General features: G+C 46.0%; 1 protein-coding gene across 3 annotated transcripts in view; it reads left to right on the top strand.

The window, feature by feature from the left end:
- Positions 1-27,444, top strand: part of RNF13 (ring finger protein 13) — a 272,427-nt gene that overhangs the window by 157,205 nt on the left and 87,778 nt on the right. For all 3 annotated transcript variants that reach the window (XM_085635094.1, XM_085635095.1, XM_085635096.1), the window contains 2 exons: positions 6,090-6,195; positions 18,982-19,075. In XM_085635094.1, the coding sequence (XP_085491220.1) occupies positions 6,090-6,195; positions 18,982-19,075 (200 nt within the window). The remainder of the gene's footprint in view (positions 1-6,089; positions 6,196-18,981; positions 19,076-27,444) is intronic.

A 27,444-nucleotide genomic window follows, 5' to 3' on the forward strand; every position in this document is an offset into this window, starting at 1 on the left:
GAAACGAGCCATTAGAAGTAGTAAAGCAGGGTTCACAGCAGAAAGGGGTACAGAGATGCTTTATGATAAATTAGCCTACTGACACATTTTCGAGAGTTACTCCAAATCATTCCTGTATTTGTGACGAGTAGAGAACAATTTTTAGTCTTGTGGATTACAAAGCACTAGTAATCACACATTGACATGTTGCTAGGACAAATAGATGTGCATCTAGCGTCAAGGGCTGACGAAAATGCAGGAAGAGTACTGTGTTCAGTTCTTCCTATGTTTGAGAATTGAAGACGCATAGAGTAAGAAGGCTGTTTCCGAACAGTTTGATGCTCTGCAATTCCAGTAGAATGATTGTGAGTTGCTCTCGGACTACTGGAGTTCACTAGCCTTTTGGGGCTGCAATATTTCCTGCTGGCATTCAAGGCTCTTACATTTTCAACTGATAGCGTGTTGTGATGTCACTGATTGGAGGCACTTAAGATGGGGGCAAGTCAGGCAAGCTTTCTGTAAACAGCAGTGATCAGGCCGTTCGAGCTGTAAGAGTGAAATATTGTTGACCATCCAGCTAGGCATTTCCTGTGCTGCAACAGGAGAGCACTAAGGCTTGTACGGTAGAGCAGTACCTGGTACAGAGGAAAGGCGTATTTTCCAGAAAAGAGTCAACTGGTACCAGACATTTGTTCTTTTTTTGTCCACATTTACCATCAAAGGCGAATTCTCAGTGGTACAAAGAGACTTGACACCACTAGTAGGTTTGGTATATAGTTCACCATGATCAATACATTTGGCAAGCTGGATTTTAATTTGAGATGGAATGCTGACGTACAAGATTGGAGGAGGAGGAGGCAGGCTCTCGAGCACAGTGGATGTCCTGCATCAGTGACACCTTGAGATAGTGCTATGTATCAGGTAGATCAACCCAGCCTCCACCAACATGGCCCATAGAAGTCGCGTATTACACCCAAATGTCAAAATAAAGGTAATTTATATAACTAAAAGCATGTGTTGAAGAATTCAGAAGTTTTTTTACTGGGGCTGAGTTTTTGTGTTTTCAGTGTCTACTGTGCATTCCTAATTCATACCACTCAGCCTTCCTTCTTTCTGAGTAGAAACTAAAGTCTACGTTATAGCTGACAATAATCCATTAAATTGACCCTGGCAGTGTCCTCCACTCTATGTTTGTTCAGCCTTCACTTTGGGTTGTCTACAGATACTTAAGTATCCCTATCAGTTTAGTCACAGTTTCAAATTTGGGACAGCTTACCAAAAACCTCAAATTGGCACCTCTTTCTCAATGGCCTGACTAAAAAGTGCATGAAACTTTCTGGACTGTTCTGAAGTTGGCACAGGCTGGTGTAGTGAGGTTTCCTCATTCTTGCGTTGTCTTGGTAACTATTGGGTATTTTTTCACAACTTATTTACACACCAATGTCTGCAAAAATCTGTATTGAACTTTGGTTCACCATTACCATCTGCCTTTCTATATCCGTTCTTTTTTCTTAAACATGGAGTTCTCATCCCTTGTCACTTGCAGCCTCCTTTGATTTGCACAGTGATGGGCTCCGACATGCTTTTATCAAGCATCACATTACTTTGACTCCAATTAATCTAATTTCAGTGTCTTGTTTACTAAGCATTTTCTAAACCCTCCTAGAGTTTACACTTGTCCCTTAATCATATGAAAAGACCTGATTCATAAAGCTTGGACTCTTATTCTGTTCTTCCCAAGTAGATCCTGCATGATTTTATGATGAAACCCGTGTACAAAAGTATAATGGATTGGCTAAATGCTAGTGCAATATTTCAACACTTATCACAGGTAAATTGTGTTTTTCCTAATCTGACTACTTCTTCCTAATGCAGTGCTGTAACTAGAGATGGCATACTCTATATACATCATGGAAGTCAACAAGCATATCTCATCTGCTCTTTTGTTATCTTCCTGTGTTTAATTTTTGTATTGTGTTTTTAACTTTTCACAGTATTGTTTTTAGGTATAGTGTCATTTTTTTTAATATGTTTATTATAGTATGTTAACCTTATTATTTGCAAAAGTGGATAAAAAGATTTCACAACAAAGGGTGACAATTTACACTTGATCATGATAGGCCTATTCATCTTATTCTGTGCCACTAACTGCAGTGGGATAAGAAAGATCCGTAGTAGGGTAACCCATAAATAGTGGATTCCTTTACTCCAGGGTATGGAGGGAGTGGTAAAATCTACCAGTTCCTCCTTTGTGGGGTCTTCCTTCAGTGTCTAATGAAGCTCTGTACACCGTTCTTACGTTTTTTGTTGAAGAGTCCTGGACGGTTCTTTGAACTCTAGAGCCGATGAATTCAGCTGAAGGTGCCTAGCGGATCATGAGTCTCCATCCGGAGATGGCGCAAGGACTCTTTCAGCAGTGGGGAGAGTCTGGGTTAGATCTGTTTGCCTCCGTAGAGAATGCACAATGTCAACAGTTTTGTGTTCTGGAGTTTCCAAGGCAGCTCTCGCTCGACGACACTTTTTATCACGAGTTGAGATCTGGCCTCCTGTATGCCTTTCCACCCATACCACTCCTACCCAGAGTGCTCAAGAAGATTAGGAGCGACCGGGCACAAGTCTTTTTTGTGGCTCTGGACTGGGAACGGAGAGTCTTGTATCCTGAGCTTCTGGCATTGAGCATCGATCCTCCGATTAGGCTGCCCCTTCAGTAAGACCTCCTGTTGCAGCATCAGGGGAGGGTTCTCCACCCGAACCTGTCCAGTCTTTGCCTCCTTGGGTGGAGATTGAGCAGCCACAGCTGACAGCTTTCGACCTTCCTCCCGAAGTCTGTGAGATTATTCTGGCAGCCAGGTGTCCCTCCCCAAAGTCAGTATACACCTGCCAATGGTCCAAAGTTTGTAAATATTGTACTGAACGGTCTATTGACCCTCTATCTGCATCTTTATCTGATATCCTCCTGTTCATACTTCCTTTGTCCCAGCAGGGCTCTGCTCTACGCACCTTGAAGGGCTGTCTTTAGGCTATTCCCGCTTTTCTTCGGCTGCCTGATCAACCTTCTCTTTTCAAATCCCCTCTGGTGCAGAGATTCTTGAAGGGGTTAACCCACTTGTTTTCTCCCTACACCTTTTATTATGCCACAGTGGGACCTTAGTTTGGTTCTCACCTTTCTGATGTGTGCACTGTTTGAGCCACTGCACAACTGCCCTCTACGTCTGTTTACTATCAAAACAGCATTCTTAGTGGCAATAACCTCTGCCAGTAGGATGAGCGAACTGCAGGCATTGTCATCACAGCCTCCTTACCCGATGAAGTAGTGCTCCCCACCTTCTACGCACCTCTGTACCCTTCCAAGGAAGTGGAGTGTCTCCATCGTGTGGACCCAAAAAGAGCGTTATCGTTCTACCTCGATCGAGCCAAAGAGTTCTGTGTGGATGACCAACTCTTTATAGGGTATATGGGTGCAAAGAAAAAGCGTGCTGTCCAAAAGAAGACTATATAACTCTGGGTTATCCGCTGTATCAAAATTTGTTACGCCTTAGTGCCACCAGGGCAAAAGCGGCCACCATGGCTCTCCAGCGTGGTAGTCCCGTTTCTGATATCTCCCAAGGAGCCACATGGGCATCGCTACACACGTTTGCCAGACACAACTTCCTAGAATCCCAGGTTCTCAGAGAAGGCCTGTTTGGTCCCTCTGTCTTGCAGGACTTCCTGGTCTAAACCTTTCCGAGTTCATCCTCCTGGAATGGTATTGCTTGGGTATCTGTTCAAAGGTAAGAAATCTGCGGCTAGATGCCTCTTATCAGATCGATAAGTTACTTACCTTTGGTAACGCCTTATCTGGTAGAGACATGATCTAGCTGCAGATTCCTTACCGACCCACACATCCTCCCCGCACTGGAGATTGGTCCTAGTGTCGAGGGTTATTTCCTTTCAGGGCCCTAGTTGCCTTTTTTAACACACCACGGTCAGTCACTTCATGGCTTTGCACTTCTGGTGTGAAAAGTCGTGAAAAGTACTGACGTCAGTGCGCCGGTATGGCGGTTATATTGACGACGTGGATGTCCCGACGATGACGAACTCGATGCCTACGACGTCACGCGGAGTCTACTCAAGCCACCTACTGGCTTGCAGGGGTACTGCTATCAAAAATCTTCCGGACCCAACCTAACGCCTGGAAGTTTAAAGGTAAGGAATCTGCAGCTAGATCATGTCTCTACCAGATAAGGCGCTACCGAAGGTAAGTAACTTGTCCATTAGAGGTCTATGAAGATGGCAAGTGTTTTTTCATCAGAACATACTGTACACTGCACGTTCCCTTGTTGTAATCAGGACTTCTTCCTGTTTATATTTTAGTTGTGTTACCAAATGTGATACAAATATGGCATGGTAACCATTTGCATGCAGCGTGATTGTGAGTTATTGGTGCAGGACAATTTCAGAATAATAAGCAAGGAATGTTCCCGCATTCAAAATGTTTGTGAATTACTGGCACTAACTAGCACACAGAAGTGAATACTGTGCCGACATATAGGCATAAGAAATGCAGAAAACTCTGCGAGCCTCATGTAGGTTAATAATTGGAAACTCCGCAAGACTGCATTCATGTAATAGAAATATTGCACAGAACTAATAATCTAGAGTGGAACAATATGGGGGTTATTATTGCATGAGTCTGCGCTTCTCAGGTTTTTCAGCCTCAGAAGGATGAAAAACGTTTTGGTTTTTCCGAGACTTGAATCTTTGATGTTCATGTCTCTGGGTAAGATGTTCATCTTACTAAGAAGTTATTTTAGCAGCCATCAATCACAACTGTCTTGGCCGTCATAAGTGCTCTTATTCAACATGTTTTACCAGACTATAATTTTTACATTAGCATGCATAGGTGGAAGGCAATTCTTTTTCCACTTGTGCTTATTTAATTGCAGAAAGGACAGTGTCTCTATATAGTGGAATGGGTTTTTTAGGTCGAGCCTGGGCAGCACATGCACTGCGAGGCAAGCTGTATTCAGGTATGGACTTATTTTCATTAGCTTGTGTCATTGTCCACTGTAAACTGTGGCTTGTCATTGGTGAATAGGCTTAGTAGTCCCTCCTTAGTACCGCCTTGTCTCATTTTGTAACCTCCCTTGAGAACGTCCCCTGTTACCTGTGTGGTTACTCGGTAGGCTTTAATTACACCCTCCAAGCACCATTTTCTCAAATAGCTTTGTCTTGCCTCCTGTTGTAGGCAGAACACGCTCTCTCCTAATGGCTTTTAAAAAAGTCTTTATAGCATGGGCGCAGAACGCATTTGCAATGCAATAGGTCTCGCATTTGCGAGAGTTTAAGCTAATGGCATTGTAAATGACAATGCCTTTTATTTATCTGTTTTAAAAACGACACATAAATAAAAGGCATTGTCACTAACAATGCCAATAGCTCAAACTCTGGCAAATGCTTGTGTGAACCATGGATCTCTGATTTCCAAGTCGTTAGTCTTCGACTTCCTCCTTAGTCTGCTAGTTCATGTAAACACTGCCACTGACTTGAATCCAGAAGTATGGATTGAGAAACCACCCATACCTTTCAACACAAACCATTACATCTATGCATATTTACTGCTTCTAGGCTCTTTAATATGACTTAGAAAATTATATTGTAGGTAGTGATGTGTACACATAATGACAGATAGCCTTTTGTTTTGCCTAACAACTGCAGGAACTTAAAAGCCACCAAGACGGTTCAGAATCAAGAAATGATTCTGTACCCCTTAACTCACCAACTTAATCTTGAGTGAATTATAGCATTCAGGGCGATGTTTCATTAACTGAGAATTTTAATATATTCAAACCTATTAGTGTCAATGTACATTAGCATGTTTTTCTCTCTGAACAGTTTTACAAACATTTACAGCATGTCCACATTGTGTAGATACATTAAGTCAGTATTAAAGTGTTTGTGTTTTTATTGTTTTCCCCATTTTTTAAGTTATTAAGTTATTTCATTCTGTCATGAGCATTATTTATGAATTTTGATTTTATTTTCAGCAATGTTTTTACGTTTGTATCCTGTTTTGTTAACGTCTTTTGTGTGAATTGTAACACATTCCAACTGTTCTTTCTGATACACAGTGGCCATATTGTTTTACTTCCTGAGTGGAGTCTTCCATTGGAGTACTACCTAATTCCTTTCCTCATTATAGTGGGAATCTGTCTTATTCTAATTGTCATCTTCATGGTAGGTATATTTCCTGAAATGGTGTCGCGTCTTTTGCATTCTTTGTAACCAAAAGACATTTTAGACATGTATTCAGTAATCCTAGTGTATCCCATATGCATGCTTTGTAATACATACGTTTGTGAGCCTTGAAAAGATCACTTTTGTCCAGCAAACCATGACTCTGTTGTATCCATTTATTCTGTTGTTCTATAATTAGATAATTAAAAGAAATTTACAGTGGTTGCAGACTTCAGCACTTAAAAGTAGTATAGTTGGAGAGATAAAATACTTAAATACCATCCTGATTAACCTGTGATACCAAAATAAGCAACATGAACAAAGCAGGGTTCAGTGGGCTTCACTGTATTTCGCAAAGCCATTATGAATTTGTGTATGCATGCAATCCGTCCGTTGTGACATGTGCATCTGGTTATCTGGAACACATGGAACCAGGCCCAAATTAATGTGCATTTGCACAGCAAGTTTATTTTCCCTCCGAGGGAAATCTACTTTTAACACATTGCAGACCAACTTTCCAGGTACTGACCTGTGTCCTATCTCATAGATAAAATAATTGAAAAAAATGTGTGGCTGAACACTTTCGACACACCTCAGTGTAAGGTGCTAGCACCATACCAGTGGTCCCAGTCAGAATTTTTTTTTAACAATCTTTTAATTTCCACAACAACATCGCAGTTACATTCACCACAAACATAGAATATTAGCACTTCCTCTCGACGCATCTTCGACCTTCTTAGCTTCTGTATAACATCACTAGCGAGGCATCAATTCCTGCATCTTTTCCTTAGTCAATTTCCTCCTGAGTTTCCTCCCACCTCCTCTGTGGTCTTGGGGGGTGTACAGGGGTTGTCTCTAAAATCATTCCATTTACTACACACCTTCCCCCATTTACCTGGGCATCCTCTTGATATAGACCACCTTCTCCACCACCATACACCAGTCCATATCTGTCTTCCAATCCCTCAAGGAGGGAGTTGTATCAGAACCCCATGCTCTTGCTATGTTTTTTGGCAATCATCAGTGCTAGGGTCACCCCTATTTGGTCTCCTCGCCCCAAATCTGTCGCCTCCCACACATTAAGGAGACGCCATTTTTTTTAACTGAGCAACTCACTCCTATACACATTGTTTAAACACTGAAGTACTGCGGCCCAATACTCTTGGATTTTGGGGCAAGCCCATATTATATGAAAAAATATGCCCTCCAGTCTACAGCCCCTAAGACAGAAAGCCTCTGTTTGTTTCCCCATCTTTACCAACCTGGTGCTTGAAATGTAGGCCCTATGAAGGATTTTGAGTTTCACTAAACGAAAGCGGGCTCTAATAGCAACCTCCAACCAGTCCTCCTCTTGTATGTCTGGGATGTCATTCTCCCATTTCCCCCTCAGGCGGGTCAGCTGATCCGGTGCTTTATTTATTAATGTCTTTTATGTCAGTGAGATCGCCTTTTTGGTGATATGTACCGCCAACAATCTGTTTTCAAGAGGGGACAATTCCGAAAGGGGTTCCCCTTTCGGCAGGACCGCCTGCAGGGCATGTCGGAGCCGTAGGGAGCGGAACGTCTCAGTGGGGGCTAGATTGTAATCTTTCTGCAAGTCTGTAAATGGTCTTACATCCCCTCCCCTTCACACGTCTCTCACTGTCCAAACGCCCAGCAGATCCCGTTTGTCAAACCCCTGTCTCTCTCGCTGACTGTCAAGAAGCTGGGACTCCCAGAGGAGAGTCGCCTGTGTAATTTTATTTTTCCATCCCATCTCTCCCGATGTCGAGTGCCAAACCTGGATCGTGAGAGCCGTGGAACCCATCAGTTGAAGTTTCTTCGGCAAGGTGTATAAGGCACGTAGATACCGTCTGGGCCCTAGTATCAGCCGATCCATCTGATATGCAGGTTCGGTCATGGGCTGGTGCGACCATTGATTCACTACTATTAGGTGTGCTGCTCTGTGGTAGTTCCAAATGTCTGGAAGAGCTATTCCTCCATCATATCAATCAGGGGTTTACAAAGCGTGCTACTCACCCATGAGGGTCTAAAGGGGGTGGGGGGGGGAGTGAGGGGGGTGCATCTCCGGATCAGTCAAAGAGCCAGGTCTTGAGGCTCTTCCTGAAGGTGTGTAGGGTGGGGGAGCGTCTGATGTTGACTAGGAGCTTGTTCCAGGTCTTTGCTGTGACCTAGGAGAAGGCTCTTCCGCCTGCTCTGGTTCTGCAGATGCGTGGGGTCGCTGCCAGGGCGAGGTCGGCAGTGCGGAGGTTCCTTTTGGGTACGTGGAAAGAGACTCTATCGTTGAGGTAATTGGCTCTGATGTTGTGGAGGGATATGTAGGCACGGGTGAGTAGCTTGAAGGTTATTCTCTTCTCAATGGGGAGCCAGTGAAGATCTCATAGGTGCTGGGTCATGTGCTTGTGTCGTGGGGTTCCGAGGATGAGTCTGGCTGCGGTGTTCTGGATGGTTTGGAGCTTGTGTAGCAGGGTTTTGTTGATTCCGGCGTAGAGGGCGTTACTGTAGTCCAGCCTGCTGGTTATGAGTGCATGGGTGACGGTCTTTCTGCATTCGGGGGGGGGGGAGGTGGTGATCCACTTGAAGGTCTTGCGGAGGATGCAGAGGGAGTTGAAACAGGTGGAGGCGACGGCGTTGATCTGGCGGGTCATGGTGAGGGAGGAGTCAAGGATGATGCCGAGGTTTCGTGCGTGGTCCGATGGAGTCATCCATCCATCCCTTTGTGAGTTTTAGAGCTATTCCTGGAGCCCCTCCTTCCCACAGCAACTTTCTGATCTTGCCCTATATGAATTTTAAATAGCCACCTGACAACCGTAGAGAAAGCGTGGGAGCGCCATTATTTTGAAAAGGGTAGTCCTACCGAACAGTGAGAGAGGAAGCGCCCTCCAGTGCTGGACATACTCCTTCAATCGGCTCAGCGGGGTTGCAGACTTTTAACCGTAAAACATTCTTGATTAGGTGTAACAAATACCCAGGTATCAGAACCCATCTGTCACCACCTGCGCCTCGCATTTCTTTTGCCATTCTCAGTGCCTGCCCGTGTAGGATGAGGACCACTGATTTTGTCCAATTAATCGTGTTTCTGGAGAACCTTGGGTAGGTAGCACATAAATTAAGGATTCTTTCAATCGAGGCTCTGGGTGAAGCCACATACAGGAGAATATCATCTGCATATAGTGATATCCTGTCTTCCCAATCCGTCAACCAGCCAAGGCCACGTTTTAGCGGGTCCCCCCGAATCCAGACCGCCAGTGGTTTGAGAGCCAACGCAAATAATAAAGGCAAGAGGGAACAGCCCTGTCTGGTCCAACGATGTAGTTGGAAAATGTGTGACACCCTCCCATTCACCTTCACTTGTGCCAGCAGCGCCATGTATAGGAGTCGAACCCATGCTCGAAACCGCGGTCCCACTCCCATATGCTCCAGTCCCACCAGTAAAAAGGGCCATTCGATCATATCCAAGGCCAAGCGGGCTTCAAGGGATAGCACTACTGCTTCCTCCTGTATCGTACTTACTCTAGTCAATACCCCCTGATGACGTGGCAAGTTAGGGGCTGTGTTTCAGCCCGGCATGAATCCAGACTGGTCCGGATATATCACTTTGGGAATAATAGTAATTAGGCAATGGACTAAAAGTTTGGCAAGGATTTTTGCCTCATTTAGAAAGAAGTTGGGATGGTAAGACCTGCACTGGCCCCATGGTGTCTCGTTTTTGTGGATTACCAATAAGGAGGCTATTCTTTGGTCTAGGGGTAGTGTGCCTGCCTCTTGGCTCTGCTTGTACATTTCCAACAAATGTGGTACTGTGTGTTTGGCTGTGGATTTATATAATTCGACCGGTATCCCCTTTGGGCCTAGCGCCTTCCCTGATTTAAGCTCCCTGAGGGCCCGCTGAAATTCTTCAGTTGTTAACTCTGCATCTAAAGTTTGCATATCCTCTTGTGTGAATGGGGGGAGGGGTTTGTCTTTAAGGAGCTCAAGAGCTTCCTGAATTGTGGTGGAGGATTCGGAGGTATAGATCTTCTCGTAGCGGTTTCCGAATTCCTCTGTGATACCTTGCGGGTCTATGAGGATGTCTCCGCCCTCCGAGTGGATCGTGGTGACCCATCTGTTGGCTCTTTCTTGTTTGTTGAGCCAAGTGATAAGTCTCCCAACCTTGTCTCAGTGCTCGTAAACTCAATACTTCGTTTCTTCCAGGGAAACTCGTGCAGCGTTTGCTGTCAGATTTTTATATTCTTGGTATTTTAGGCTCAATAAATCTTTTGCTTCTTCGTTGTCCAACCTTACTACTTGCTGTTCAATTTCTAGTATCCTCTTTTCCACCTCCTCCACCTCCTTTCTTTTGACTCGCTAGTGTCCTATCATTAATGATGGTGCTTGCCCTCTAATGACTGTTTTGTATGCCTCCCACAATGTCAGTGAGGAAGCCACTGAGGTTTCTTTCTCCTTTAAATAATTTTCAGTTGATTTAACGAGTTCTTCTCTGATCTTGGGAATTTTCAGGTACATGGCATTTATAGCAATTAAGGCCCGAGGTTTTTGTTTGCTAACTGAATACTGTGCCCATGTGGGGGAGTGGTCGGATATATCTCTTGGGAGATGTCTAACTTCACTGAAATCCGGGATCTGGGCAGAGGGCGTGATTAGGAGGTCTATCCTAGATCGACTATTGTGTACACTAGAGTGGAATGTAAATTCCCTCTTCAGCGGGTTTCTGGCTTTCCAGACGTCGGAAAGACCAAGAGCTCTGAGAAAGTCGGCCAACTGTGTCTGCACTGCATGGGACTTTCTGGCTGCCTGTCTATTTAACGGGTCGTCTCCTACCATATTAAAATCTCCGCCAATTATGAGGTGGCCTGTCAGTAATTCTAATAGTAGTTTTCCCAGGTCTGGGAGGGTCCAACTTGCCAGACACGGCGGTACATACACAGAAAGTATATTAAACGTTTTGCCCTCCCATTTCACTGAAATGGCTGTGTACCTTCCCAGCTTGTCTGCCCATGTCTGTAGAACAAAAAGTGGGAATCCTGCATGACTCTCCATTCTATACCCCCAGCAATCCAACGCCTTACATTTATTACCCAATAAATGGGTTTCCTGCTGAAAAATCACATCCGGGTATGTCTTTTAATGAATTGGATCACGATGCCTCGTTTTATTTTGTCACCCAAACCGTTGACATACCATGTCAGCAGCTTGAGTTTAGGTGTCACCCTGTGGGGTCGTATCAGACATTGAAAGGTGTTATGCTTCTGTTGGGCCCAGGAGAAGCCCTTCTCTCTAGGCCGTGCTAGCTTACTTCTCATGAAGTGTACTCCAAACGTTCGTATTGCTGTGTGGTGATTCTGCCCGTCATTTACTTTTGCACTTCGTAACATCAAAAATAATGTAAACTCACCCAAAGGGGTGTCTAATTCCCCCCCCCCCCCTACTTCCCCCAGATCCCTTGGAACTACCTCCCACAACCCTGCAAGACGGACCCAACCAGCCCACCACCCCCAACAGGAATGTTCTCCTCTGCACCTTTTGGGTGTAATCCGGGAATAAGGAAATTTGTGCATTTTCATAAGTGACCGGTGGGGCCACTCTGGCCATCTGAAGCACTACATCTCGGTCCCTACAGTAAAGAAGGCGGACCAGTATGGGTCGCGGTGGGGCCCCCGGTCGTGATCTCCCTCCCAGCACTCTGTGGGCTCTCTCTACTGTGAATAGTTTCGACAGACCTCTAGGTTGTGGCTGTTCAACGATGAGGTCTTCAACAAAGAGGTCAGTGGAAGTTCCTTCTGCTCTTTCCGGCACCCCAGGATTTGAACGTTATTCCTCCTTGACCTTCCCTCAAAATCCTCTAACTTTGCTTCCAAGCTGGATGTCATTGCCTGAAGCTCCCCAACACTTTCCTGTAGGGCTTTAGTGTCCTGTGTGAGAGTCCCAGTGGTCTCCTACACTACTTGGAGCCTGGCACCCATATTGTATAGATCTGCCTGTATCCGGATCACCTCTGTTTCCAACGTATCGATTCTCTCCTCTAGGGACGTTCCCAATCCCTGTATCGCGGCCAGGAATGTCTTGTAGCGAAAGTGGTTCGCCTGTTGCCTGTTGGTGTAGGAGAGTAGGATCTGCACTTATGTTGCCCCCACTTTTTTTTCTGATGTTTACACTGGTTTCTGACTATAGTCTGGCTGGGTCCCTGCTAATCAGGGCCTCAGCCTCTCTGTTCTCTCTAAACAACTTGGAGTGCATATTAGATGCACTAGTGAGTGGATACTGTGGTACCTAATGAGCCCCTAGTATATGGTACCTTAGGTACCAAGGGCATAGGTACTTCACAGGCCTACCAGGGGCTGAAGCATGAATTATGCCACGCCTGGGAAGCAGACTAAATCTGACAACACAGGCCTGCTACTGCAGCCTGGGTGAAGTACAGTTAGCACTCCTCACTGAGGTATAGGTTCCCTATATCTCACCTTACACACACATATAAACCAATCAGTCACCCCTAATGCAGGCCCTATCAATCCTGAGGGCAGGGTGCTTGGTTTCCATGTGAGGGGGTGCCTCTGCCTGAGCAGGGCCCCTCTGCAGCTGGCAGAGTCTATTCTCTGTAGCTGTTTGTGGATGCGGTTAAACCATATACTCTTAAGTGCATTATAACCTAGCAGTAAATGCTAACTTTGGGATGGCTGCATCAAAACATGTTGTGTTTGGTATCAAATGCCTTGGAATCATACCCCCACACTAGTAACTGGTGTGGGAGTATGATCCCACCCTTTTAGAGGGATAGACATGTACCTACTGTGGAAACACGGTAGAATCCTGAAAGACCCCTGGCATCACAAAATGGATGCCACCAGCACAGACACTGGGCTGCCCTCCTGCTGCTGACCGAAACTCACAGTGGAGGAGGCCCAACAATAGGCATCCTGTCACAGGGAGGTGTAACCACCTTCCAGACAGGATTTAGTGTATTGGGGCTGGGTGGGTGCACTTCTAGAGTGCTTTGAAGTCCTGCACTGGGGGAGCAGTAGGCTCCTCTGTGCATATGCCAGCTCAAACCGGTTCAGGGGCTACCAGCCCCTGCTCTGGCGCGGAACTGGACAAAGGGAAGTGGGTGTAACCACCCACTCCCCTGACCCTCCCATAGGAGTGGTCATAGAGCTAGTCCCTCCCTTTCCTTTAGTATAAGATAGCGAAACCTTGCCATTGCAAACTAGATATCCCTGGACGACGCTCTGAAGAAGAATCCTGTACCTTCGACGTTCCACTACCATTGGAAGACTGAAGAATCTCCCTTGGAGTCAAGGAGTGACTCCCCTGCTTGGCAGGCACCAAACCTTTGCATCAACGGTCGCAAACTTTCCCGCTCCTGCCGGAGTCCGAAGTCCCTGCAGCCCCGGAAGTGGATTTCCTGACTTCTCGACGGCCATTGTGAGTCCCCAGCAAAACTGAGGCGAGTGGACCTCACGAGTGACGAGGAACAGCAATACCCGGGTACCGTGCACTATTGTCGAGTGCAACCCCTTCACGACGTTCTACGAACTTGTGCATTTTACCACGTGTGGTCCAAGCCTCCATCAGGATTTCCACCGAAAATCAGAGGCCTACCTCGTCCCGAGTGACCGTGGGCTCCTGTGAAGTGAATCCTCCCGAGGCATCTTTGCGATCCCTTGCCGGTTGGCTTGTGGGTCCCCTAAAGACTTTTTTATCGAACCAAAGGGCTCCCCTGGTTGTTCCAGGCCTGCCCTGACCTACCCTTGCTGGGTGAGTCCCTCAGACCTTGCTGGTCTGCACCGCTGACTTTCTTTACATTCCACAAGACTTGCTGTTGCCAAGGCTTGTAGGCTCCAATCCGGATGCCGACACCTCAGTAAGCTGCAGACTTCGTGGGACACTCCGAATCCAGCTCCTGGTCGTCGTCGACGCCTCCTGAACCTCGTGGCTGAAGAGTCAAGACACCCGTGATCACCTCAAATCACCCGACGACTGTGGGCATCCATCTTCCTGGGCCCAGGTCACTGGCAAGTGACTTTGAACACTGTCTCCACTGCTTTCAGGTCTTCTTTCTTCAGAATCCAGCCTTGGATTCCACCGGACACTTCTCCTGTCTTCACAAGCACCAAATCTTCTTTGGCTCCCATTGAAAACGACGCCGCGACCCGACACCAAAAGACACCTATGCACCCGGCTTCCCTGGGTGAGGTAACTCTAGTACTCCGGTGCTCCTGTGTGTGTGTTGGCTCTAGAACTAATTACCCTGTAAGTGACTTGCTTGTAGACTCTCCCGAAGTATCCTAAAACTTTAAAATTCCAACCACGACTTGCTCCATTGAAGTCTATTGGGATCTGCGGCTGTGTTCTCACACTGCATGCGTCTCCCGTGGGTCCTTTACTTACCTGCCTTGGGTGGATTAGTGAGGCCCCAGCGCTTCTGAAGACCAGAGGCCTTCTCCCTTCTCAAGTCGTTCTTCTTATACCTCTGTTTTAGTATATGATCTGGTACGCCCCTAAGGCCCCAGCCATATAAGTGCTTAATTTGTTGTGAAACATTGATTTGTGCATATGCCCTTGACTTCTAATCTCATAAAGAGATTAGTAGAGTGTGTCTAGTAATAAATACATATATTTTATATATATATACACCTGTGTGGCGTCCTTTCATTTAGTGATTCAAGAGATTATAAGGTAAAACAAGCTGCTTTACATTCCTCAAAGACTTAGCCTGAAGGCTGCTCTCCACAGCTACCACTAGGACAGCTTTCTTTTAAAGGTTGTCTTAAACCTATCTACCATAAGAGTCGATTTGGACTGGTGCAAGGTGGCCACTTTAACTAGTGACCAGCATATGCCAGGCTAACTTTTCACAGTTGGTCTTCGTGGGTATCCGCCCCCTCCGGGGAGTGCAAATTTATCCATTTTCGTTTGGTGCGAGCTCTTCGGGCCACACACAGGCCCCAGTCATGATCCCCCCCAAAGGCAGGTCCCGCTGAGGTGGGGCTAGAATCTGGTCCCGGGGTACTCCCTGCCGCAGGCAAATGGTAGCTCTGCACGGCCTGTCAAGGTTCCCCGAAGGACCAGGGTTTCCCAGACACTGTCTAGCCCCCCGGTGGCCACACCGCGTCCCGTTGGGTTTTTCACCAGCAATTCCCGGTCGTTCCATCGTTTTCAAATTGGGCCCTCAACAATAGCTGGGCCTCCGCCCGGCGTCGCTGTACTTCTCCTGCCACTTGTCAGTGAACGGTGCTTGTGGCTTTCGCGCACAGGGCCAAGCGCAGGCACCTCCGTTTTCCACTGCTCCTGCCCTCTTCTACCACCGGCGCTCAGGGCACTCTGCGGCAGTTTAGATTTCCACTTGCGCCCTAACTGCCTGCGGGTGAAGGGTCCACCTCTCCAGGCCCCTGCTGCACCTCAGTGCCGTCACTGCCGAGCCTTGTGTGCTTGGGCACGGTTAGTCTAGCCCGCACTCACCGTCAGCTGGCCGCCCCGCACAGGTCGTCGCGGTGAAATATGCTCTAGTGCCTCGGCCGGTCCCACCGCTGCCAAATGCTGTCGCTTGGGCTCCGCTCCTTTCACGTTCTCCACGACCTACACAACTCTTCCTCTTGTACTCTAGGCCGGGACTCTGGGCTGTCTATCAGGCCGCAGTCAGTTTCTTTCACTCAATGCAGTTTCGGGGGGAGCGGATAGGCTCACACACCTCCCTGGGCACCCGCCGCGTGCAGGCTTTCGATTGGGAATCAAAGGCTTTGGATTTGTGTGCGGAAAGACTGGGGGATAAAGATCTGGGCCGCGGCGCCTCAGTAAGAAGCGGCCATCTTCTTCGCCGGTTGGCCATGCCCCCTCTCCAGTCAGGCTTTTTAGGTCTCGCCTGATCCAGCGCATGCGCTGGTCTGGCGAGACATTTTGAGAGGGCTCCAAAAAGTGCTACCAGGCCAGCCTAGAGCTACAGTGCATATGCGCGGGCGCGCGCGTCTCGCTTTATCGCGATTACTTTCACTTTCGCGGCCGCTTTGATGTTCTCCGTGAGGTTTCAATAGATTGCAGCAGTTAAAACAAGCATTGGCATAGCCAATAGGTCTCGCTTTTGGGACCTTTATAAGTGTTTAGTTATGCAACTGTTGCATGGCTAAACACTTATAAGGTCCCAAAGGCGAGACCTATTGGCTATGCCAATGCTTGTTAATGGTTGCAGCACTGAAACTGCACCCATTACTGTTCTGGATGACAATCCCCGCATGTTTCACAATAGTGATATCCGCCTTCTCATCCAGCTTGATTTATTGGAGGCAATCAATCATGTTGGTCATCATAGGCTCACCGCAGTCCTTGAAACAGACATGTTAAAAAGGCACGGTTCTCAGCTGATTTACCTTTATCGTAGCTAATGGCACACAGACAGGTAGTGCATCATAAACACCTTGCTAGGCTGCACAATTCAATATCTTTGAACTTTCTCACGCTCAGTCTGCAGAAAACATAATTCAGACCCATAAGGTAACCACATCACTCAAAGCTCATCGAAGATTGCCTCTCCGAACTGCACATTGACAGCTTCTCCCTTGCTCTGATCAACAAGGTGAATTCATGGCGTTTGTAGATTGAGCCTCATCTTTCCATGACCTTACAAACAGAACACACATCATATCCCAGAAGCACTACCTTTGAGAAGTATGATCATGGAACTTACATTTGCTCCTGCATATGCGTCTCAATATGGGATGATGGGAGGCAGAACCAACATGGTACTTAAGTGTGGACTAATACAATACATATATTTCCTACAATATGCTCACTGCATGGGACGGAACTAGTAATTTAATTTAAAGAATAGCTCTACATCCTAAATAGTAATGCATCAACTTGAGGTTCACAACAATAGCAAAGGACTCATGGATGTCTTCAACATGAACATCTTTATAAAAACGAGATCCAGACAATGCAAATGCCATAGAAAAAAGCAAGTCTAAAAATGGTTATTTCTCGTTATATATACATGCTCCTCCTGTAGAATGGAAGAGGCTTTAAGTGGAACAGTTGTGATTCTGGTAAAATAGTAACAACAATTGAAAAAAAATATTTAAGGCTTTTTAAAAAAATAGTGAAAAGTTTTTTTTTAAAGGGCATTTTGTTCCCCTTTGGTGACGGCCCTCATCATCCCTCCTCCCTATGTGACCCAAGAGAGTAATTTGTCTATGTTGAAAAACCTTGATTTTCAGATTCCAAAATCGTGATATGAAAAACTAGTTATCCCCGAAAGGGGCTTTTGTAACCTCCCTGGTTATGTCCTCACTACCTCTACGGGCAAATAATTCATCATACCCTCCTTCCCTTGGTGCCACAGAATGTTTTCCACTGACCCATTATGATGGTGGAAAAAAAATGTATTGAAGCTTTCCCAAGTCAGTCACATCTCGATTGTGAATAGTGGAAATTGTGATTTCATAATGGTGGCTCTATCTCAGAATACAATCATTTGACTTCTAGTTTTATGCCTATTTTGCAAAACACATGCAGGGAATTTCCACGAACCACATGATCGCAAGCTTTATCGGACTGCTTCACCGTATCAATTTGATAATTAATTGAGCGATTTGTGCTGTAGAGGCATCAGTTTTTCTGTTTGGAATTATTAATGGTACACAAGTTGTATGCCACATTCCATCTCGTAACTTTTGCTCTCTTCACATATCTTGACAAAAGCATTCAAGATTGAGTTGGTGCGGTTTAATCCAGTTTTTGTAATGTCTCATATAGTGGCAAACAGCTCTAAGATTATTAAATACGTAGAACCTAGATTTCTTATGGACAGAGTACCTTATCCATAAATTCAAGGTGTTTTCTGTGTGGATACGACGACTAACACTGGGTAGATCTGGCCAGGGTTGTCAGAGATCATGTTTATTGGTTGCCTATTTTGGAGAGTGTGGCTTCCTTTCAGAGTGAGGACTTTGTCATGTTCGAAGGGTGAGGAGGTAATGGAAGCTAGCCATCACCGCACTGTGGAGTGGTTACAAGAGGAACAGATGACCCCTTTACTGCAATTTCTTTGGTTCGCTTTTACCCCATGGTACATCTTCCCCCACAATAAAGATTTTAACAATGTGTTGGACCGTCATTTGAAATTATTTCTTGAATTTGGCAGTCTAAAATATAATGTTTGCAAACATTTCTCGAATCCAATCTTAATTACTTATTTGGATAACATCTTGTCGGAGGTGCGGTGTCGTATGCATAATAGATTTCATAGGGAAGAAAACGTGTGTTTTCCACATATTTTATTAATTACACATTTTGCAAGGCTATAAGTGGGAAGTTAATGTGCTGAATAACAATATATTTAATGAAGAAAAGTACACTGCAGAGATGAGATTTCTTAAAAATGAATGCGGTTTTAAACATGGAAGTAGCAGTGGAGGGCTGGCAAGTGAAAAGGTAGCAGACCTTGCCAGCCTCTTCATTCTATATTTCCATTTATTTATTTTCAGTTAGACACTGCACCCTGTCTTGTACTTGATTATTTAATAATAAATCTGGTCAAATTTTGATTATGTAGGTGTTTTTATTACATCACATATTTGTGACCATGCCAACAAGGCAACAATGCTGTCCATCCTAAAGTGAAATAGATTTTTTTTTTTATTGCTGTTCAAATGCTAGGACTGCATTTGAAAATATTGTTTTAGAATGTATACATGTATGAAGGAATTTCATCATTCAGTAACGTAAGTTTGAGAAATGCTTATAAGATGTGAGTAATTTGAATGAATTGTATCTTTACTAGTGCTTTTTTTCCAGACCACAAAATTTGTGCAGGACAGGCACAAATCAAGAAAAAATAGGCTTCGGAAAGATCAGCTGAAAAAGCTGCCAGTACACAAGTACAAAAAAGGCAAGTAAATGTCACTATTAAATGCCAGTCAGGTAGACTATGTTTTTGTTACAGAGTTGTAAACCATGTTAGCCATAAAAATTAGTCTAGCTATAAAAATAACTATTTCTGTAAGTTAAAATTGGATACAATTAGATTCTTGACTTCACAACAGACCTGGGTATCTAAACTATGATCTCTGTCCGTAATTTGCCTTTCGTCCAAAACGAGATGCAACAAGTTAAATACTCCTGAAAAAGAATTGGTTTGTAAGTTATCTGAATTTTAAATGAATGTTGGGACTGGAAGAGTCAATTAATTGAAACCACTGATTCCTGTGTGCTGAGCACCTGTGCTGTAAGTTCTTCACACTTCAGCTCTGATGGAGGTGCAAAGTAAGGAGACACTCAACGCTAATGAGAATGTGTATTCACTCCATGAGAATGTGTATTCACTCAAAGACATTGGATGAAGTTGTTGGTAACCATCCATCTCTGAAAATGTAAAGAATGAACAAGTTAGGGAAGGAGACTTGAAAGAAAGGCACAGATGAAAATATACTAATCAGGCACTCAGCATACTACTGCAAAGAGTGGCAACTTCCATATTAATGTACTGCTTGCTTACTGTATTGGCGTTTATTCCCTTGACATACTCTCCACTGACGTGTAATGGTACTTGATGTTAAGTTGTTTATCAACCTTAAGCCACGGAATACCTGTACCAGATTTTCAGATAAAATAAAGAAATGTGACAAAAAAACAACTACTATAAGTCTAGCATCTAGTGCTAAATGTTTAAAAAAGTCCTCAATTTAGTCAGTAAAGGGGAGGAGCCAAGATGGCGACCGGGACGGCAGCGTAGACTCCCGGCTCCGTGAACCTCCGCATCCCGCACGGATATCCTGCACGAGATCCTCAACCTGTGCTACGCGGTCGTGTTTCTGAAGGAGAGTGGCACCCGACTGTGTGACTCCGAGGTTTCTGGCTGCGGTATCGCCGGAGAAACGAGCATTTGAACTTTGCGGCCTGTGCGGCCCTGGAGCCGGGACCTCAAGTGGACGCCGTGGCCGGGTGGCAGTTCAACAACAGCGGCCTGTTGTGACTGGGCGGAGGCGGTCCACCGGAGCGGTGCCAAACTCGGCCTACATTTCGTCGTGGTCGTTTCTACTGTCAAGTGTAGCGGTCCGAGTGCATGCCCGTGGGTGCAATTCTCAGATCCTCCGGTGGCTGCCCCTGCCTTTGATGGTGAGCTGCCCGGCTGCCGCCCATATCCTGCCCTGATCATTGCGGGCCGCCCCCGGCTTTTTACGGGAGCGGGTCCGTAGTGGGGACGACTGTTGCCCGTGACCACGCAACGGATAACTTTTCGCCTGCCCCCGGAACCCGGTCACCAGCGACGTGGCCATCGAGACGCTTGTCCCAGGGTCCCGGCCCCGGTGAGGGTCGGGCATACTTGGCGGCCATCTTGTTGCGATGAAGCCTACCATCCTGTCCGCTGGGTCGCAGCGGGCTTGTGAGAGTGCGACTTTTGGGAGTGTGGCGGCGCGATCGCAGAGAGCTGTGCTGGGGTACGGCGACCTCCTCGAGGCCCTTGGTGCTCTTCACTCCTCCTTGATTCATGGTGTCGGGGTCTTGGGGAGTAAGCTCGACGGTGTGGCGTCGGCGTTGGGGCAATGGCGGCCCGCCTGTCCGCACGTACATAGGGACTACCCACACTGCGCACAGGAGGACACTTTGGCGGCCACCCCTGAGGTTAGTGCACGGCTGGACACTCAGGCCAGTATGCTACAGTGTGTTCGTCCAGCTGAGGGCCTGATCTGTCCCGGAGGCATTGGACCTGAGTGGGGTGTGGTAGCCTCGTCCCGTACGTGCCCTCCTGCGACCCAGGGACAACTCCAGCAACTATTGTCTGCTTTGGCTGCTTCTGCCTTCCTGGACCTTGAGTGCAGTGCATATCCTGGGGCAGCACTGGGAAGCCTGTTTCTCCACGCTGCGGACTGTGTTGATGCTCAGAGACTTCCACCCCACCTGTGTGCGTCGCTTCTCGGACGTTTTTGGACAATCCTCTACCTTGGAACGTCGGATATGGTGCTGGGTCGAGGGGTAGGCATGGGCAGAATTCCAAAGAGTGGTCAGGGATAAGGCTGATCCTTCAGGGGTGGTCATCTAGTGGACGGGCGGGCTCAGGGGTTGCGTGCTCTCCTGGCATAGCTAACAGCATAATAGGTGCATAGTGCTCCCCATCTTTCTTTGAGAAGATCGCTTTTGTGCTGTTTATTGTTCACTTTGGGGGAAACTTACCGTGCGGGAGGGAGAAGCCGGGGGTATGTTTTGAAGGCCCCCCTCCAGTTTATTAATACTTTCTCCACCCCCCCGTCTGGTGGGGTTCTTTTCCTACTTCTTTTTCCCTCTTCTCCTATATTTCGGGTCTGGTTCCAGGGCGGCAGGCACACTGCTGGGGGGGGGGGCCGTACTCATCTGCAGAGGTGCAGGGTGGGGGGTTGGGGGAGGGGATTCTTTCGTCTTTTATCTCTTTTTCCATGGCCTCCTTTTTCTTCTCTGATTCTTTTTCTGGGATCAGTGTGATACACCTCCTTTGCTATGACTCGTTGCCGCTCCATGTGTACCACAATTTCCGGGGTGCTCTCCGGGAGTTCTGGCGGGGGACTGCAGGCGCAACTGCTTATGATACTCTTCCTCATCCTGATGTTCTTGTGTTTGCGCCATTGACCTAATAGATTGCTGTAAATCGTTTACGTCTATTATTCTGCATACCTGTAATTGCTGTTTGAAAATTGTCTGGCACCTGATCCTTCTGCCTTGTTTCATTATAAAACGCAAACCTTTTTCTCCTGGTGCCCTACCTACGCTGTTCACAGTATTAGCATCACGATTCTGCTCCCCGATGTGCTGCCTGTGTTTATACTTGCCTGTTTTTGCTCTGATTGCTTAGCGGCCGGCCCGGGGGGTTGTAGGCCCATACTTGTTCTCTATTGAACTGTCAATAAAGGTTTTCAAAAAAAAAAAAAAAAAATTTAGTCAGTAAAAAGGTAAAAAAGAGATTGAGGCAGACATTTACTACTTCTAAAGTCACTCAGGAAAACAAAAACCAACACAGTTGACACGATTTGCCAAAACCAAGAGGAATTGCGCTAGTGATCAAGGAAAAAAAGAGCCAGTACTGCAGATCCAAAATGGACATCAACAAAATATCACAAACTGAGCAGCTAGTATGTGAAGATAATACAGGGCTCTGTACATAGAGCTTTTGGCTGTAAACTTCTAGAGAAATAAAACTGTAGCACTTGAGAAAAGATTTTCTATCTAATTCCGTTAAGAACTCTTAGTTCTATGAATAACATGGAGGCAAGTATCATGCATTTCTGTCCTTTACTACTCGAAATGTTAAACAACAGCAGGCAAAATACAGGGTCACTACTAGATGCTACAGCTTTCATGAGGCTTAGAGAACTTCAAGTCACTAGGTCAACTAGAACCAGGTAGGACATCATTTAGCCCGGGCGTGATGCCTTTTTCAAGTTTAATATGACGCATCACTCAAGTGAATAAATAGAAAAACAAGATAATGGAAACTGTGTAAATGTTTCCATGTCCACATTTCTGACATAACATTTGTGAATACTTCCTAAATGAATCTACATAAACTCTTACGTTTTATAAATTAGTACTCCTTATTGTTTGTTATTTAAAATTCATATCCAAATTCCAACTCCGTCTTCTCCATCTACATAGATGACATACTGTGCCCTACCCTCGGAGATTGACTGCTATTTGCATGTGACATGTAGATATATACACGCATTATTAGACAAAATTACATTGAAGCACTCCAGTAGTCAAAAAATGACAAACTAGTCTATCTACAGAAGGAAGAAAATTATTGTGTGTGAACACCTGTTGGCCAAGCTTGTCGTATGTAGAAAGCAACTTGCCCTGAAACACGTGGGACTTACCAGCATCTTATGGTCCAAGTGAACAAATGCAACTGGTCATCCTTTGCGAGTGGGTGCAAGACACACTGACAAAAGATAAGAATCATCATAGATAAGGAAAGACTGATTGGAGAAGCCCACAAAAGTGCTAAAAGGACTGAAAAATAAAGTTTGAGCCATGGAAAGAGGCCTTAGCAGGTTCAAATCAGCCTGACTTCTCAATTAGGCTGACGTTCTTAAGATCATCAAGTCTGAATAATGTGTACTGCTGTGCTCCCTTCAGAGCTATACAATACATCTGTTACCATTGTCTTTGGATCCGGTGTAGGAAAGTGCCCCTTTTTGCATGATTACCTCATAACTGCTAACCAGGCCCCAACCACTGTGTTTTTCCCCAAAAACTGTACCTTTGTTTTCTCCATTGGCTCACCTCTGGGCCACCTGTAAGTCCCCCAAAGGTACCCTTTCATCAGGTTTGGACGCTACTCTCGGACTAAAAACTGAACATTTGTGCTCTAGGGCCTGTTTCCTTCCATTCCTGTCATCAAAAAGATTTCTCCTTTGATAGTCGTCCCTTTCCTCTTCTCCTGCAGTGCACTCTGAAAACCAAAGGCCGGGCCATGGCCTGCTAGGGGTCCTTCCTCCGGGGTCTCGCCACCTGCCTTACTGATTCCGGAGAATGAGGAGATGTGGAGGGTGATGGGACAGACACCCTTCAGGAAATGCCCTTGGTGCCATGCAAAATACCCCAGGGCTGACCTCCACAGCGTCTGTAACCTCTACCTCTCCCCAGAGCACAAACACTGTTGCACCTTCTGTTTTGTCTTCATGAACAAGAAAACCCTTCGTCAACAGAGAAACAAACTCTGGACCACACCAAGATGCACTGACCGACTGAGGAAACATCTTCGACGAAATGGACCCGCTGGGCTCAAAGAAGGAAGATGCCAAGTCTTTAGGTATTCCAGACAATAAGCTCAGCCCAGAGTTCATCGGCTCTGACTTTTTTTAGTCAGAGGAGCAGTGGCGGCCGGCACGTATCTGGGAAGGCAGGACGGGGGACGGAGGGAAGTGGCTGTGAAAAAGAAAAAAACGTACCTGCTCGTCGCAGCTCTCCTCCGTAGTCCCTTGCTCCAGTGTCCCTGCTCCAGTCAGAACAGGAAGCACACCCAGGCTCCCCGTAGCCAATCACAATACTGCGTTGTGATTGGTCTGAGTGCCATGGTCCAGCGCTAATACAGGCAGTGGGAGCCTGGGCATGTTCTCCATCCAGGCTGCAATACAGCCTGGGGGGAAACATGCAAAGTGCGCATGAATGTTTGACTGGCCGGAGACAGCAGGCCAAACATTCATGTGCACTTAGTGTGCCTACCACTTCTCCCCTTGCTCTGAGAGCAGAGCAGCCCCGCCCCGCAGAAACGCTGCAGCAGGAACAAATAAAATGATAATAAGCTTGAGTTATTATCATTTTATTTTTCCTTTATTCCACTGCTAAAAAGCAGTGGGGCAGGTAAAAAACAGGGGAATGATTCGGTTTAGGAAGAACAGAGGTAGGAATCCTAATGCATATGAGAAAAATAAAATACCTCTGACACCATAAATTGCAACACACTTTTTACCAGTTGGATTTTTTAATTATCCCTGGTTTATATACGTGTGTGTGTATATGTGCGTGTGTGTGTGTGTGTGTGTGTGTATATATATATATATTTTTCCACTTATTTTTGCAAAGCATGCAATCCTGTCACAAAACAAGCTAGAGCAACACACTATTGCCTTCTTTTTAGTACAACAAAAACATACAATTTGTAATCAACATCATTTACAGTGCATAAACAAGACGTAAGCATCTGTGCGTATTTTCAATACATAAACCTTATCATTTGTAAAATCCAATATACACATACAATCTTTGAAAAACATCAAGCAATACGTAGTCCCACTAATTTTTCAGAAACGGAAAATTCAAGGACTGATTTTTACTTTTCTGTCCTCATCTTTCACTACTATATAGGCCAAAAGAGAGGTCCAAGGGATGTTTAAGAACTCAATGATAGAACCCCTTTCAGTGAGCTCTATTTTGTTCAATTTTGGGACCTGACTTCTACTTGGTTCTTAGAGAAGCCTCTTTATTGTGTAAACCAACGCGTTTCGACCTTCTAGGTGGCACGTCTTGATGGGAAGGTCTTCCTCAGGGAAATTATTTTCAAAAATGACTTGTGTATCATATCAAGATTCACATCTTTTTAGATCAGGGCCAAGAAAATTCCCATTGTCTTTTGTTGCACCAATTGGTGTTTTCTGAGGGCTGGTGCGCAACACGCTACTTGCTTCTTCTGTTTCGGTGGCTGATTAGTGCTGCGGCTGCGCAGTATGCAGGGGCGGGCCACGGGCGAAACATTGATCATTGGTCCAAATCGAGACCCATACTTGACAAAAGCAGTGGGGCAACACTCCTCTGTCTTAGCGGAGGAATTGCCACTTCAGAGGAGGAAGAACAAACCAGCATTGGCATAGCCAATAGGTCTCGCCTTTGGGACCTTATAAGTGTTTAGTTATCCAGCACATTATCCTTGGTGCAACAACATCAACTGTTGCATGGCTAAACACTTAAAAGGTCCCAAAGGCGAGACCTATTGGCTATTCCAATGCTTGTTATAGTTGTTTGGCATTAGTGTATGTTACTCGCTGAGGTGCTGTTGTCCTGGTAATGGCGACATGTTTGAATACTCTTGTGCGTATGCTTATCTTTGTTTTCATTTGTAGAGAGTGGGCCGTGTGGTCATCTTCAACTTTTCCTCCTTGACATGCGTTATCGCATTTGTTTCCTGATCTAATATAAGCACAAACCATTTCCTCAGTTCCTGATCTAATAAAGGCTTTAGACATGTGTTTCTTTTAGGAAGGAGACAGTAACTGAGCAGACTGTCCTCCCTGCCTGCTCCTTAACAGGCTTTGCTCCCAAGGCCTGTGCGTCACGGCCTTTGTCATAGGGTACGGAGAGACGAGCATCACTTCAGGCACACACACACACAACATATTCAAACAAGGGATTCTGCTCACCCTATGAGCACACAGACGACAGCACAAAAGGATTATTTTTTATGATGTGTTCAAATGTAAGGAATTCATGTACACCAAATTATAAATGATAGTTAATGCCTCCAACACATCTTTGACGCAGGGGAAGATGTTGGAGAATGTGAAGGAAAGGGTGAATTTTCACGCTGTACCTCACAAGTCTGCCTTGATTCAATTTTGAGAAACATAAATGGCCACAAAAAAGCACACTTCTTAAGCTATTTCGGGATGTGCACGGTAAAAGAAGGGGAACTACATTGGAAATATTTTATCTGTAAAGAAAGGGTGCTTAAGTCGGATTATCGGATAGAGAAAACGCTGAAATCGATTTAGTGGTGGGACAAGATGCGACAGTCAGACCTTTATAAACAAGCAGCCGCAAAAGTGAACGCGACCGCCGCCATCTGTTTCCAATTAACGCGACGGCGAGACAGGCAAATGTAAACAAGAGCGGCCGCGATAATTGGAAACAGATGGCGCAGCTGCTCGCTCTGCAAGGTAAACGCCATACATGCACGAGTGCTCTTTGGAAACAGTGCAGTACATGCACGAGTTTCCCAAAAAGTCCTGAGTGATTCCAAGATGTCACTCCTAAGCAGCGCTTGCGCGCTGCCTAGGCGAGACCTAAAAAAGAGGTAGACGAAGGTGCTCTGTCTACCTCAACTGACACCGGCCCTTGTATGTAGTGCATGACAAGAGTTTTGAATATAGTCGAAGTTCAAGCCCCCAAAACACACTAAAGTCGGCACGTAGAGACGAAACTCTTCCCCAAGGGGTTTGGGCATAAAGCCGTGTGTGTAAACCAATGCCGCCTCCAGACCCCCTCCCCGCCCTCAGGCTCCGGTTGACAATGAGGCAAGAGGTCAGATCCGAGATAGGATCTAGCCAAGCACCTCGACCCCGCCAGTCTTTAAGTTCAAGGGACATCTCTGCACTGAGATGCCCAAGCAAATGTCTAAGCCAAACACTCTGTCCGGGCCTCCTCCTCAGTTGGTGTTAGCCCAACTCGACCATCCACAGTTGGCTCCGAATGCTCGGAGAGGCCCAGCCTCAATAAGCTTCAACAGGAACCCTATAAATTATAATCAACCCTCTCCCTGGCAAGATCTCCGCTTTCCCGGACAGACTTTACCCATGAAGAAATAACTCGTCTTTGAGGACACTACACAACAGGATGACCCCTCCCAAACCAGTGAGTGGCAAATGCTCAAGGACAAGGTACTAGCCCTCCTCCTCCACCCATGCCACCTTTACATATATTGTCACAACCTCCACCTCCTCCAGGCTACTCACAAGGGTCAACACAGTATTTTTCGGACAGAGGCAGCCCCGGCCCATATACTCCACTAGAGGA

Source organism: Triturus cristatus, chromosome 11 (genome assembly GCF_964204655.1).
Source record: "Triturus cristatus chromosome 11, aTriCri1.1, whole genome shotgun sequence".
NCBI classification, from domain to species: domain Eukaryota; kingdom Metazoa; phylum Chordata; class Amphibia; order Caudata; family Salamandridae; genus Triturus; species Triturus cristatus.